Below are 14,561 nucleotides of genomic sequence, written 5' to 3'. Positions count from 1 at the left end.
GGGATTCTGATGTTATCTTTAGGCAAACTGGAAAAGCATGTTCATGATTAGTAAATTCTGATTAAGAAATTAATTGAAATGTGAGAACATCATTTGGCCTTCAGAATTGTAAAACGTTAACAACTAATGATTTTAAAATGATAGCCAGGCCGGGCGCGGTGGCTCAAGCCTGTAATCGCAGCACTTTGGGAGGCCGAGATGGGCGGATCACGAGGTCAGGAGATCGAGACCATCCTGGCTAACCCGGTGAAACCCCGTCTCTACCAAAAATTACAAAAAACTAGCCGGGCGAGGTGGCGGGCGCCTGTAGTCCCAGCTACTCGGGAGGTTGAGGCAGGAGAATGGCGTAAATCCGGGAGGCGGAACTTGCAGTGAGCTGAGATCCGGCCACTGCACTCCAGCCTGGGAGACAGAGCGAGACTCCGTCTCAAAAAAAAAAAAAAAAAAAAAAAAATGATAGCCTGCTATGTCATGACTTACATGTCCTTTTACAATATTTTTCTCTTTTTACACAAATGGATGAATAAATATGGCTTTAAAAATCATCTCACTGACCCCTGCCCTTTATTAAGGCACCCACAAAGGGACTAAGATTATATCTCATTTTACAATTGAAGACATTGGAACTGAGAGATGACATGTGACTTGCCCAGATTTACACAAAAATCTGAAGTCTTAGAATTCTTAGCCTTTACATTTTTATCCACCGTGACCATTAACTTGAAAGTGCATTGACTTGAAAGTGACTTTGGTTTTTTTTCCCCCATCATATCTAGGACTGTGAATTACCATCTTGTCATCCTCCCCCAGCTGCCCCGGAAACAAGAAGAAGCACATACAGTGCACCAAGAACCCAATGGCGATTTGGGTCTTGGACCCCAGTAAGAAATAGACTGGGAGAAATGGGGAGGGCAGGATGGGGGCTAATGTTCTCTGGCATGACTATAGAAAGTGGACTACTGTCCAGTAAGCAGCCATTCCAAGTAACATAACTGCATGATTTTACTCCAACACCCAGTGCTCAGCCACTTGTGGGAAAGGTACCCGGATGAGATACGTCAGCTGCCGAGATGAGAATGGCTCTGTGGCTGACGAGAGTGCCTGTGCTACCCTGCCTAGACCAGTGGCAAAGGAAGAATGTTCTGTGACACCCTGTGGGCAATGGAAGGCCTTGGACTGGAGCTCTGTAAGCCAGTGGATTATTTGGAATCAGGGGGAATGGGGGGAACACTGAGGGGTATGAGGAGTCAGCGGAGGGGGGCGCCACTTGGAAATGTCAATGGGTAATATGTCAGAGCTGGATTTGTTTTATGATTTAAATTGTTCTGCTCCACTTATGTGTTGTTGGCCAAGTGTGCAAGGATTCTTAGCTAAGTGCTTAAGCAATGCACATTTTCAAAAAATGGATAAATCAGTTTACAGTCTGCTTGAGTGCCTGTCCTGTTGGGTTGATCAGAAATCCCAGTCTTCACTGAGTCATATTAGTATGCAGTAGGTTTGTAGAGGACCAAAAATGTCAGGAGAGTGAGGGGAGAGGCTCTTGCTCTGAGTCTGGATTCTTCCTGCATCCTGTGGTCCCTAAAAGTCAAGAGGCTCTTGGTTTCCCCTGCCAAGAATGGAAGTGGGAATCCTCATCCAGTGCTGTGAACCTGCCCTGCTGTACACCAAGCACCACCTATGGGTTTTTATAAAAGTAGAACTTTTATCTTTAGGCAGCTTCTGTTTTCTGCCCTGCAAAAAGCCCAGGGTTCAGGAAATAGATTAGGATAGGTGAGGAGAGGTCATAGGGAGAATGGAGATTAAATTAATCTCAATAAATATCAATATGGAGAGAGAAATTTGAGAGGTGCAATAAAATAGGGCTGTGTAAAAACCCAGACCTTGACATTTACTTGTTGCATGGCCTTGAGCAATCTGGTTTAAGTCCATGAGTCTCAGTTTGCTCTGCTCTTAAAGAAGATAGAAAAGAATACTACTTTATAGGGCTGTTGTGAGGATTATTTGAGATTATGTATGTTAAATGCTTAACAGAAAGTACTACTCAATAAATAGTAGATAATCTCACTCTCACATCTTGGGCTTCCAAACACTGATCCATGCGTCCATCCATCCATCTGTCCATCCATCTGTCAGTTCATCTTCTCTAAGATCCATCTGCCTACTCACTAGATATTGGCGAAAGCTTGCTAGAGAAAGAGCAGTGAAGAATGAATAAAAAAGCCTCTACCTTCATGGAGATGATTCCAATGGATGAGCCAGTCAATGAACAAATAAGGAAGTATGTAATGTAGCAACAGGTACTGATAAGTACTGGAAAGAAGTCAAGATGAGAAACAGAATAGAGAATGATGGGATGTGTTTTTAGAGAGGGTGGTCAAAAAAGGCCTGACATTGAGCAGGACCTGAGTGAAGTGAGGGAATGACCCACGTGGGTATCTAAGTGGTATGGCAAAAGGTGCAGTAGGTATGAAGTCCCTCAGATGGAAGTGTTCTTGGCTTGTTCAAGAAGCATCAGTAAGGCCAGCGTAGCTGGAGTGCAGTGAGTGGCGAATGGTAGATGGGTCAAAGAGGTAGTCAGTGGCCACATAATAAAGGGTCTAGTAGATCAATGTAAGGATTTTGGATATTATTCAGATGAATTGGAAAATCACTGGAAGGAAGGATAGGATTTGACTTTTGTTGTAAAGGGTTATATTTTGTGATTTTTGAATACTGAGCTTACAGATTTCTCACTGAAATGTATATGGGGTGGGGAAAAAAACAGAGGAGACAAGGGTGATTCCAAGGTTTTTGGCCTGAGCAATTTGGGAAAGTGGTGGGCCATTTACAGAAATGCACATTCAGGAATTGTCAACCCCTCCACCAAATGACTGACCCTTTCTCTTTCTGAACATTCAACCTAGTGTTCTGTGACCTGTGGGCAAGGTAGGGCAACCCGGCAAGTGGTGTGTGTCAACTACAGTGACCACGTGATCGATCGGAGTGAGTGCGACCAGGATTATATCCCAGAAACTGACCAGGACTGTTCCATGTCACCATGCCCTCAAAGGACCCCAGACAGTGGCTTAGCTCAGCACCCCTTCCAAAATGAGGACTATCGTCCCCGGAGCGCCAGCCCTAGCCGCACCCACGTGCTCGGTGGAAACCAGTGGAGAACTGGCCCCTGGGGAGCAGTGAGTATTCCCTGAAGTCTTTCCTTAGTTTGCTTGCTTCTCTTTCACTTGAGGTTGGTTTGGGGGAAAAGAGACTAGAAACACCTTTAGAGCATATTTTTTTCTTTACAAGGGATTGACATTGTGCATTTTCATTTGCTCTGAGTAACTTGTAATGGGTTAATTACAGCCCTTGATGATACTGATACTGCCTGCATGCACCTATAAGCTGCCTCGATTGGGTGGAGAAAGAGGATATCGTGGCTGGGTGATATGATCACATGACCTCCTGGAAGGTACCAAGAATACCATCATGATTCATCCTGGAGGCTACAGGCAGCTCATACCTGTAGGGGAGTTGAGAAGGCAGAGAAACTCTTCTGAAAGGGAATTCTTAATGAAAGCCACTTTCCTTTCTACTATTTTCCAGAAGGGTGCAGTCTCAAAGTGGCATGGTTGCTGTGTAATTTGTAGTAGTAGGTCATTGTCCTGGGTTAAGGGGAAGTACTAGTCTAGGTAAGATTTGTGCTTAGGAGAAAAGTGCCCCAACCTAAAGGTTACCAGCACAATCCCTGAGGGAAGATGCCTTGGTTTGGCTTTTAAATTTGGGGACGTTCTACAGTTCCCTTCTCCTCTTTGAGCCTCAGTTTTCTTATCTGTAAAATGAGGATAACAATAATTCCTGCTTTCTTGGGTTGCTGTAAGAATTAAATGAGATGCTGCAAATAAAGTGCTTTGTGCCCTGCCTGCCACAGAGTGAGAACTTAATACATGTTGACAAGTTGTCTTTATTACTATCATTATCATTGTCCTTCAAATTAGGAAGGCCTTGACAGATATCTGATATCAAAAGAAAAGCATGCTTTGGAATGTTTTAAACTTTTTGCTAAACAAAAAAAATATATGCTGTGCAATACCAGACATGTTAAATGGAACTGCAGGAGCGGGGTGGGGGTTTAAGGGATCCTGGATAGGGACGTAGTTAGGTGTTTACTAATTATTCAGGGGTCTTCTTTTTAATTGTTTACTATTAGTTTCCTTCTAGTACTGCTAATTCTGTTTAATTGTTTCTGGGCTAAAAAGAATTAGAAGGAAGCTGTCTGTTTCCCACCATGGTTATGTTTCAGTAAATTAGATGTACTTTCTGATGAATACTAATTAGCCACTGAGCATTTGTGCACCCCTGTCTGTGCTGGTTGTGTGCAGAACAGCTGCCAAGTTGCCCAAGACCCTCGCTATCCCATCCCCCTCTCTTGCTTTCCACTGTTGGGCTTCCTTTGCCCTAGATTAGAAGAGATTTCAGTTCAGAGAAAGTAAAAGGTGATCCAGGGAAGTAATCACTGAGTGTCTCATGGTTTTTCCTTGTTGACATAATTCAAAACTCATACATGTGTAGTCTAATGATAGCGCTAGGATTTAAAGAAAGCTTTTTAGTGCTATACTTATTTAGGACTACATTTGGGGATGATGGATTCCTTTAAGATTGAATGATTCTGCCCTTGGGCAGAGCTCGCAATTAGGGAGGATTAGGTAAGCTTTTTGTGGCGATGGGTAATACCATTCTTTTCCTCATTGTGCCTGTTTTTTGTTTGGATATTTTTTTTCTCCTAAGTTGAGTGAGGCTGAAGCTGGACAATGTGATTTTTCAGCCCTAGCTTGACGTGTCTGACCTACTCCCAGGAAGATGAAGGATGTACGTCATCTTTGCACTGCATTGCATGGTACACAAACTGTACATGGTCTTCCTGCCTTCCATGGCAGAAAAGGCAGCAAAGTGTTATAAACACTGGAGAATGGGAATCAAGTTTTTCAGTGGTTTCTGGAGTAAGAACTCCATTTTATGATAGATTTCTGTATACACTTGAGCAAGGTGTGTTACCAATTAGGAGTTTTGCAAACAAAAGAAAAGAAACTGACTCTTTCAAGTGAAAGAAAAACAAACAAAGCTGTTCATTTAGCCCGAGTAAGGACAGGGACCAGAGCATCTTCAGGGCTGTATCTCAGGGGCTGGCAAGTTTTGTCTGCAGAGGGCCAGATAGTAAATCTTTTCAGCTGTGTGAACCATACAGTCTCTGTCACAGCTAATCAGCTGTGTGTTGCAGCACAAAAGCAGGCATAGATGATATGTACATAAGTGGGCATGGCCCTGTTCCAATAAAACCTTATTTCTAAAAACAGGTGGCAGCACACATTTGGTCTTTGGGCTGTGGCTTGCCAAACCTTGATCTAGATAGAAGAGTAACTAAGGGATAATTTCTTTAGAGAGTTTCTGTCTTAATGAATCCCTTTTAAGCCTATGCCACTCTTGAGTTATTCTGCTGAGGATTCAAATTCCCAGGAAAGTCCAGTTGTCCACCTCTGACCACAATAGGGCAGAGTGTCTTAATTGATAGACCAAGATGGCATCTGCTGTGGGGAGGAATGTTTTCTTAAAGGAAATTGGGCTGCCAGATGTAAGGAAAAGGATGTTGATTTGAGCAGGTAGAAAAAAACAAATGTCTATCACCCTTTGCTTCTCTAAAAGCCATTCTCCTTTATTTTGTCCATTGTGGATGACAAATTTCAAGTGAGTTTCACTAATAGATACAAAGTTTGTTCAAAAAAATGTTTACCTAAGAAAATGTTGTCATTTAAAGAGATCGGGGACTTTGTTAACAAAAGTCCAGACTGAAAGTCTGCAACATGGAGGAATGGAACTAAGAATCCCTGTTAATCAAATAATGGCAAAATTAGACCTGGAGAAAGGTTATATACAATACTTCATCTGTCTGTGGGAGTATAAAGACCCAAGCAGGCTCAGCGTTCAGACAGCTCAAGAATGTGCAGTGCAACTGCTTGACCCAAGCTGAGAGCTGTCACCAGCACTTTAGTTGGATTCTCAGTAGGAAGTATCCAGTTGCTCCCCGGGTGGCCAGTGGATTGGTTGGCCATGGATCAGGTGTTCATCCTTATACCCATCAGCTGTATTGGAGAGAGAATACCATGGAGTTTCTAGAGCTGTTCCTTCCAGAATCTTTAACTGGACCAGGTAGTGTATCCTGTGACCAGCACTATGGGACATAATAGGGACACAGGTTATAACATTGAGCCTTTCCTCAAGGAGCCTGACATTTTACTGGGGCAATAAAGCTGACAGGTGACATAATAAAGAAATGATACAAGATTATATTATCAAGGAGAAAACCCAAGGACCAAGATATAGATTACAAATCTATTTATACTGTGCAAGGCCCTTCCTAACATTTTAAATTCTGGTCCCCAAACAAAGCTAATTAAAATAATAGTTCTCTATTTTTTATTATGTACTAAGCTGTTTAAAAGTAGGAAGGTAGGAAGTAAGGCCAAGCATGGTGGCTCACTCCTGTAATCCCAGCATTTTGGGAGGCTAAGACAGGAGGATTGCTTAAGGCCAGGAGTTCGAGACCAGTTGGGGCAACATAGTGAGACCTTGTTTCTACGAAAAATTTAAAAATTTTAACCAGGTGTGGTAGTGTGCACTGATGGTCTCCAGCTATGCGGGAGACTGAGGTGGGAAGATTGCTTGAGCTGAGAGGTGGAGGCCATAGTAAGCTGTGATCATACCACTGTGTTCCAACCTGGATGACAGAGCAAAACCCCACCTCAAAAAAAAAAAAAAAAAAGTAGGAAATGAATATTTTGAGATTTAGAGTAAGTATACCAGAATCCTCAAAGAATAAAGGTAACATTTTTATAACCTGAAAAATACCTAAATATTTTCTCAAGAGGAACTAATAAATCTATTATCTGGCTCTAAATTTAAAAATTAAACCCAATATAAAATGAAAGTGTAGGTACTGATTTAAAAACACTTATAATTTGACCATCATGGGCAAGGAAATTAACAGTGGTCCAGTTCAATAAGCAACAAAATGTATTCACATCTTGATACGGAAGAAGTTGACCAGCAAGAAGCAATATTTGATCGAGCCTATTTTGAAATAACACTGATATGAGCTACAATTTGCTGGAAAACAAAAATCAGCCTTCAGAACCTGGAGGTAACAACATGCTTGCAAATGCAGTTTGAGTCTTGATAAATCGTGAGAAATACATTGCTTTGAGGACCAGATGGTTATTTTATAGGCAAACTGATTTTATAAGGGTCAGAGTAAAGGACACTAGCAAACATTTTGGGTTTAAAAAGATAAGGAAATTATGGAAAGAAGAAAACACTTCAGGTGTAAATAAATAAGTAAGCTATGAGAAGCTCATGTGGGAAATGAAATGATATACACACAACACCATAACAAACCATGAAAGAGAGGGTGTTAGGCTGAAAGTGCGGCCAAAGAGAGGTTTGTCATGATGAAATTCAATTAAGTTCATTGGGGAAGTAAAATATAAATAAAACAAGTCTTGCTACCATTAGCCACCGAGGTTCAGGCTGTTGTAAACAGAGAGAAAGGAACATTTTATCTCCTAGGAAGTGATGTCTAAATGACATTCCATGATGTTTTCCTGGAGTAATTGAATGAGTTCATACAGAAGCTTAATTTCAACAACTGGCAATTCATTAAGCATGTAATTTGACCTCTGTGTTGAAAGGGAAATCAAATATTGGTTCTAAATAGGCACTTGAAGTTTTGAAAAGAATTTTCAAATAAACTGTGGTGTCCATCGACACCTCTGTGCCTCTTAGAGATGCAGAGGGGAAAAAGACAGTAAGTGGCCTGCCTTGGAAGTCACATTAGGCATTTATGGAACCCCCGTGGAGGGCCTGAGGCATGCCAGAAGAGAAGACACATTTCTGCCTTCCAGGTGTATCTATAGGATGTGTACATGAAACAACCCCACAATGGGGAAGTTCTCGCGTTTTCCTGATTGCGTTTTGTCCTTCGTGGATGACTTGAAAATGCTTTCAGCACGTTTGTCTTAACCTTTCAACCAGCTGCTTTTGTGTCCCTAAGATGGAGATTGAGGTGAGAATTAACTTGTCAACTGATGTGTTTAGTGTTCCAGTACCTGTGCTGGCGGATCCCAGCGGCGTGTTGTTGTATGTCAGGATGAAAATGGATACACCGCAAATGACTGTGTGGAGAGAATAAAACCTGATGAGCAAAGAGCTTGTGAATCCGGCCCTTGTCCTCAGTGGGCTTATGGCAACTGGGGAGAGGTGAGAGTGAACTATCTATCTATAAACACAGAGGAATTGTGTTAACCAAACTGTATTTATCATTCAGATTTTATTTTAAGAAAGAAGAACTAGCTCTAGTAGAAGCTTCTGGAGTGGGGATTAACTAGGAAACCTGTCTTCTTAAATTCTGGACTATTTTTAAGTGTTCCTATTACCACTAAGAGTTTGGGTACACAGGTGAGCAAAATTAGAAGAGAATACAGATAAATACTGGTTTAAGTTGTTTGTTCACCTCTGATGAATAAAAAGTAGATGCTTTTAAAGTGATTGAAAATATGTGTTACACTGGTCCATGAAAGTCTTGCCCTCTTTCTTCTTCATAGTTTTGGGGTGTTTGTGTTATGCCCTGTTCCCATGGCATAATGTCCCAACCTTCCAAGTCTCTAATGAAGCCAGATTGAATAGGTGTTATAATTCTCATGAAAGAGGATGTGTTTTTATTGCAGAAGTGAGTAGTTAGCTGTGTATTCTCAAATATGGAATTCTTTAGCTACTACCTTTTCAGAGTTGCCTGTGATGACTGATGAGGGGCAATTTAGTACTGGAAGCTGAGGAAACCATGTCCTGTTCCCAGCTCTGGCTCTTAAAAGTTTTGTGACCTTGGCAAATAATGTAGTATCTTTGCCAAATATTTATATCCTCATCTGTGAATAAGGATAATAATAGCACCAACCTCTTAGTAGTTATGACCATTATATGAGGTAGCATCTATCAAATACCTAGCACATAGCCTTTAATCAACTGTTACTATAATGTAATAATAATTAATGTTAAGAATAATTATTAATAATACTGTGATTAAGTGGGGGTTTGAGCCCATATTATACATGGGGCCTAGATGCTTATTGCTTTGTGTTTAATTAACTGAGAATACATCTCTCTATTCTTGAATCCACAGGGAGAGCACATATTTAAAGTTCGTTGAGTTGTTCTGTCTTGACTGTAACATTTATCAAATAAAAAATGAGAAATAACACTTGGGAGGTGCCAGTGCCACGAGGGGGAAAAAGACAAATGAGATCAATGGGCACGTTAGTCCACACGCTTGGCTAAATGAAATCACGTGTCCACAGTTCATGGTTTCAGCCACATAACCTACTAGTCATAGGCAGTCATAACGGGATTATTGTTGACTTTCATTGACAGTTATGTCATTCTGGAGAGCTTTATTGAAGGGAAAGAAAAGGGAATGAGGCTTTGTGACTCATGTATTGTGGATTTCCCAAAACCTCCTCGAAAAGTTATATCCTGTGGGGCCTGTGATTAAGCTTCTGTAATTGGATTCAAGCCAGGAGAGTACACGAACTTGCTGGGATGCTTTGCTGTCAGCACAGACCAGATCATTCCAAATTCTGTGGGAGATCTGGCCTTGACACAGCAGGGAAACCAAATGTCAGTGTTGCTGGATTTGAGTGCGGCAGCACTGTCCAAGAAACACAACGTGTTCCTGCCTCAGAAGTTTAGATCTAGCCAGGAGTCAGAACCTTATCCAGTGTTCCCACCATGCTGTTTATTCATCCAAGGGGAAAGTCATAGTTGTCCTCAGATTCAGAGATACAGTAAAATAGGTTAGCGTCATAAAGGGCTATGGAGACTGGAGTCAGAGAGGAGTCAAGGATTGGTGACAGCTTCTTAGAAGTTGCCAGAAAATAGAACCGGTTAAGTCACTATCTCCTTTGTTTGGTATTGGGTAGTTTTTTTTTTTTTTTTTTTTTTTTTTTTGGTTTGGTTTGGTATTTCTCAAAGAATCTTTGTTGGGAGGCTGAGGTGGGAGGAATCACGAGGTCAGGAGACTGAGACCATCCTGGCTAACACGGTGAAACCTTGTCTCTACTAAAAATACAAAAAATTTGCCGAGTGCGATGGCAGACACTTGTAGTCCCACCTACTTGGGAGGCTGAGACAGGAGAATTGCTTGAACCTGGGAGGCGGAGGTTGCAGTGAGCTGAGATCATGCCACTGCACTCCAGCCTGGGTAACAGCAAGACTACGTCTCAAAAAAAAAAAAAAAAAAAAGAATCTTTGTTACTTGCTAACAGATTGGCCTTGATCGAGTTAATTAACCTCCCTTCACCTTACTTGCTTCGTATATAAGATGGGACAAATAATTATACTCTTCTTGATTGGATAATATATTATATGCAAAAGCCCTCAGTGCAAGTGAAGAGAAAGCACTTAATAACTAATACCTGCCATTAGGGGAGGAGAGCCTTGGTCTGTTTTACGTATCTCTATTGTAATTCACCTTGGTTCCATCTGTCAGAGGCTTACCTTGCCCAATGCCATAATTGAGTTTGGCTATGAAATTAGAGAGAAAGAAAATTTGTCATTGGCCTTTCAGACAAAATAACTGCAGCCTTCCTTTTCCTTCTTCCAGTGCACTAAGCTATGTGGTGGAGGCATAAGAACAAGACTGGTGGTCTGTCAGCGGTCCAACGGTGAACGGTTTCCAGATTTGAGCTGTGAAATTCTTGATAAACCTCCTGATCGTGAGCAGTGTAACACACATGCTTGTCCACACGATGCTGCATGGAGTACTGGCCCTTGGAGCTCGGTACGGCCCTAACTATTCATGTTTGTTAACCAAACTATCTAATTCCAAGGTATTCTGGGGCACTCCTCTGCGGCAGATAATTGTCACACTTACAAGGGCATCCCGGAAACTCTGCTATAAATAGTCTGTTATTTTCTCCATATTGGCGCATAATAGAATTAACTTTTTATGATATTGCCAAAGTGACTTTACAGAATATGTGTACCTCATATAGGAGCTGGTGCCAAGAAGTAGCTGCCTTTTCTTAGCCTAAATACACACACACACACACACACACAGTGATTTTAACAGACAACTCAATAGCACACATTCTTTCCTTTTCTAAGCTATAGTAGTTTTGACTTTTTGGGAAAGATACCTGCTTATTGAGGCCAAAGCAATTTTTCTTCAGTGACTGTAATTTGCCTGTGTGACTCAGGTACAGCTCTGAACATAATTTTTACAAAGGCTGTGCCCACAAAATAGACTAAAATCATTTTGAAAATGCAAAAGACCAAAAATGGAACAAGTGACTTGGTACCTTTCAGGGTGTCAGAAATGTTCTCTCTCTTGCACAGAGACAGGAAGCCCATTTGGGACCATTTTTTGCTTTGGTCCTAGTCTTCCTTTGCTATCTGCTTAGCCAGCAGCTGACATGGTGAAACAGGTTTGCCACTGTAAATACGATGCAAACTTCAGGGGCAGCTCTTGGCAAACAGAAGGATCAGCTGTGTCAAAACTATACTTTGGCTGAGTTGTGCCCATAAGCTGTGGAGCTAGCTGTTAGGGCTGCTTCATGTAAATAGAGTAAAAATGGTCCTGTAAATACATTAATTGCACTGAAGCTGAATTAAGTATTATATTAAATCATATCCAGAATGTTTTTTACCCAATATGGTTCTGAGAAGTCTTAACCATCCCTGAAACCAGCTAAAAAGCAGATTAAGGGAAGTGACATGGTTAATACCTGTTGACATTTCTAAGAGTCAAGGGTTCCAGTGGCTGGGGTCATGTCTGCAGGTATAGCACTAACTATATAATCAACATACTTTGTGTTAAGTAGAAGTCTAGAAGAATTTGGAGCATTATCTCCACTGGTACTATTTAGCTGGACTGTAAGTATTTTCTTCCAGAACTCAAGACATGCCACTCTGAGTCAGAGAGCTCTGGTCTGTTGTTCCTCTAGTCAGTTCACTAGGAGCATTTTCCCTACAATAATGGCACCTTCCCCAAATGAACATTTCTGAAGATCAGAAATAACCTTAGAATGTCAGGAACATCTTCTGACATTCCCAGCTTCCCTCATCTCCTATTATATATTATTTTTCGTGAAATTCCCTCTTGAGCTCATTATATTTTCACCCAGTTCACTCAACCAACAGCAATACCAGTGCCAGAGTTACGTTTTAGAAAGTCTACTAGCTCTCCACAAAGTAGTAGCTCATTAATTTTGACCAAAAAAAAAAAAAATCTCTTAACCCTTAGGAAGAAACACACAAGCCTATTTATTGCATGTTCTTGTGGTTTGGTGAAACAAAGAAATCTGCATTTCCCTTCCCAGATTCAATTCCATTGATCATCTCAGTTCCATTGATTATTCTATATTTACCTCTCCAGGAAGAATTATTTGGGAAAGTGGGGAAAAACATAAGTCTTAGAGAATTATAAATTAATTTCCATGGTATTCTCTTCCTTAAACACTTTCTAAATACGCTAAATTTTTTTTACACAGGATCACTACCCTCTCCTGCAGATATTTTAAGAGCATAAATATTTAAATTTTAAAACATGAACTGCTAATTATTGTAACTGAAGACGTAGGTTTATTTCATGTAGTTGTTCTCCTTGGGTCTGCACACAGTTTTCTGAAACAGAGGAAGAAAGAGAGAGAAAGAAATTATAATACTCTAGTATGCACAGAAGCAAGTACATGCATTTTTAAATTCATTTTGCTGCCTATATGATTTCAATGGTTTCTTTATAAAGTGATCATTATTCAAATATGTGTTTAAAAGCCTCTATAGTCTAAGAGCAAGGCCACTTCTTCAAAGCTTTTAATTGTGATTTTAAAAAATTAAATCAAAAGCATTTTCTTTAAATAGATATCTTCGTAATATATTACTTTTCCTAAATATACGAGTGAGAGGGCAGTCTTTCAGATTCTTACTGTAGAATTTTGGTTTTGGTTGTAAGTTTATTTCTGTGGATGATTTGGTTTAATATCTTAGTAATTCCAAATGTAAGCATACCTCAGTAATTGTGTTAATAGCCATAAAGCCACTTCCATGGTGCTTCATCATTGTAACTGACGGTGAAACTAACAACAACAAAAAGTATGTTGGAGGTGCTAACATGTTGCTTTCAACAGAAAGCAACTTAGATTTATTAGAGACCAAGGGTAGCAATTAGTCCTTCTGCCTGGTTGCTTTCTCTCTCCAAGTACTCCCATGCAGTAGACGATGTCACTAAGCAACTGCTGCTGTGTGAATTAGCCTTCTCCAAGGTCAAAATGGAGATAGCCTACTTCAACGCTTGTTACTAAAGAGCAGTATTTAGAAAAGAAACCCCAAATCACTATTAATATAGCTTCCAGCATCCCTAAAATGAAGCTTCTGTGAACCTAGGGTTTAAGTCCCCATCTTAGATCAGCCATTGGTTCTGGCTCAAGTCATTGCGGATTTAAGAATCATGATGGTGAGAAACATCCTCCAGAAATTCAACCTTTTCTATCCTTTTTAAAATGGGCCTTTGGACTCCTTTTTTTGGTAATGTTTGTTTTTGAAATAAGGTTCTTTTTTTTGAGACGGAGTCTTGCTCTGTTGCCCAGGCTGGAGTGCAGTGGTGTGATCTCGGCTCACTGCAACCTCCTCCTCCCAGGTTCAAGCGATTCTCATGCCTCAGCCTCCCAGGTAATCAGGATTATAGGTGCCCACCACCACACCTGGCTAATTTTTGTATTTTTAGTAGAGACGCGGTTTCGCCATGTTGGCCAGGCTCGTTTCAAAGTCCTGACTTCAGGTGGTCTGCTGCCTTGGCCTCACAAAGTTCTAAGATTACAGACATGAGCCACCATGCCCAGCCTGAAATAAGGTTCTTAAACTCACATGCCTTTCAGTCGACTCCTGCAGTCAGTCCCAGGAGGACATTAAGGAGACAATGCATGTGTCCTATGACTAGAGGAGTAAATTGGAAAGAGAGCTCTATACTGTCAAACCACAGCAGAAAGTAGGCTAAAAATCCAGAGCATTCTAGAGAAAGCTAATTCATACAGATAATCACAGATTAAAAGTCCGCTAGGTGATACCATATATCCAAGATGGGTCTTCGGTGTTCCTTTGTGCATTGTCCTGTCAACCTGCTTGCTGATCACCTTGGAAACTATGCTTCTCCTTAGGAGAAATTGCTTGTTTGGGGTTTTCATGACAAACCTAAAAATGTTATCTGAGCTTTGCTTTAGGTGCATTGGAATAATGTTTGTCGACCCAAATAATGAGAATTTATGAGCTCACGAAGGAATTGTGCTTTTGTTTCTGCCTGGCTAACTTATGAATTTGTGTCTACCTCATTTTCGTATTAAAGTTTGCAGCTTCTGTAGGTAGGAAGAGAAAATGTTTGATACCAGTATTTTATAACCTCACTGCTTCTCTCCCTAGAAGAAATAAAGATTGTAAATATCACTACCATATTTTCTAAACACAGTTTTAAGCAGCCACACCTAGAA

General features: G+C 40.8%; 1 protein-coding gene and 1 long non-coding RNA gene across 4 annotated transcripts in view; one reads left to right on the top strand and one right to left on the bottom strand.

Annotated features, from left to right (window-relative positions):
- ADAMTS9 (ADAM metallopeptidase with thrombospondin type 1 motif 9) overlaps positions 1 to 14,561 on the top strand; it is a 177,751-nt gene that overhangs the window by 84,789 nt on the left and 78,401 nt on the right. For all 3 annotated transcript variants that reach the window (XM_010360865.2, XM_010360866.2, XM_010360864.2), the window contains 5 exons: positions 777 to 881; positions 1,019 to 1,186; positions 2,904 to 3,173; positions 8,125 to 8,286; positions 10,685 to 10,861. In XM_010360865.2, the coding sequence (XP_010359167.1) occupies positions 777 to 881; positions 1,019 to 1,186; positions 2,904 to 3,173; positions 8,125 to 8,286; positions 10,685 to 10,861 (882 nt within the window). The remainder of the gene's footprint in view (positions 1 to 776; positions 882 to 1,018; positions 1,187 to 2,903; positions 3,174 to 8,124; positions 8,287 to 10,684; positions 10,862 to 14,561) is intronic.
- LOC104660497 overlaps positions 10,868 to 14,561 on the bottom strand; it is a 32,876-nt gene continuing 29,182 nt past the window's right edge. The window contains exon 7 of the long non-coding RNA XR_004055021.1: positions 10,868 to 12,705. This is a non-coding gene — a long non-coding RNA (uncharacterized LOC104660497). The remainder of the gene's footprint in view (positions 12,706 to 14,561) is intronic.

The sequence above is a fragment of the Rhinopithecus roxellana genome, chromosome 1, assembly GCF_007565055.1.
Source record: "Rhinopithecus roxellana isolate Shanxi Qingling chromosome 1, ASM756505v1, whole genome shotgun sequence".
Lineage (NCBI taxonomy): Eukaryota > Metazoa > Chordata > Mammalia > Primates > Cercopithecidae > Rhinopithecus > Rhinopithecus roxellana.
This window is presented reverse-complemented; position numbering and strand designations above follow the sequence as displayed.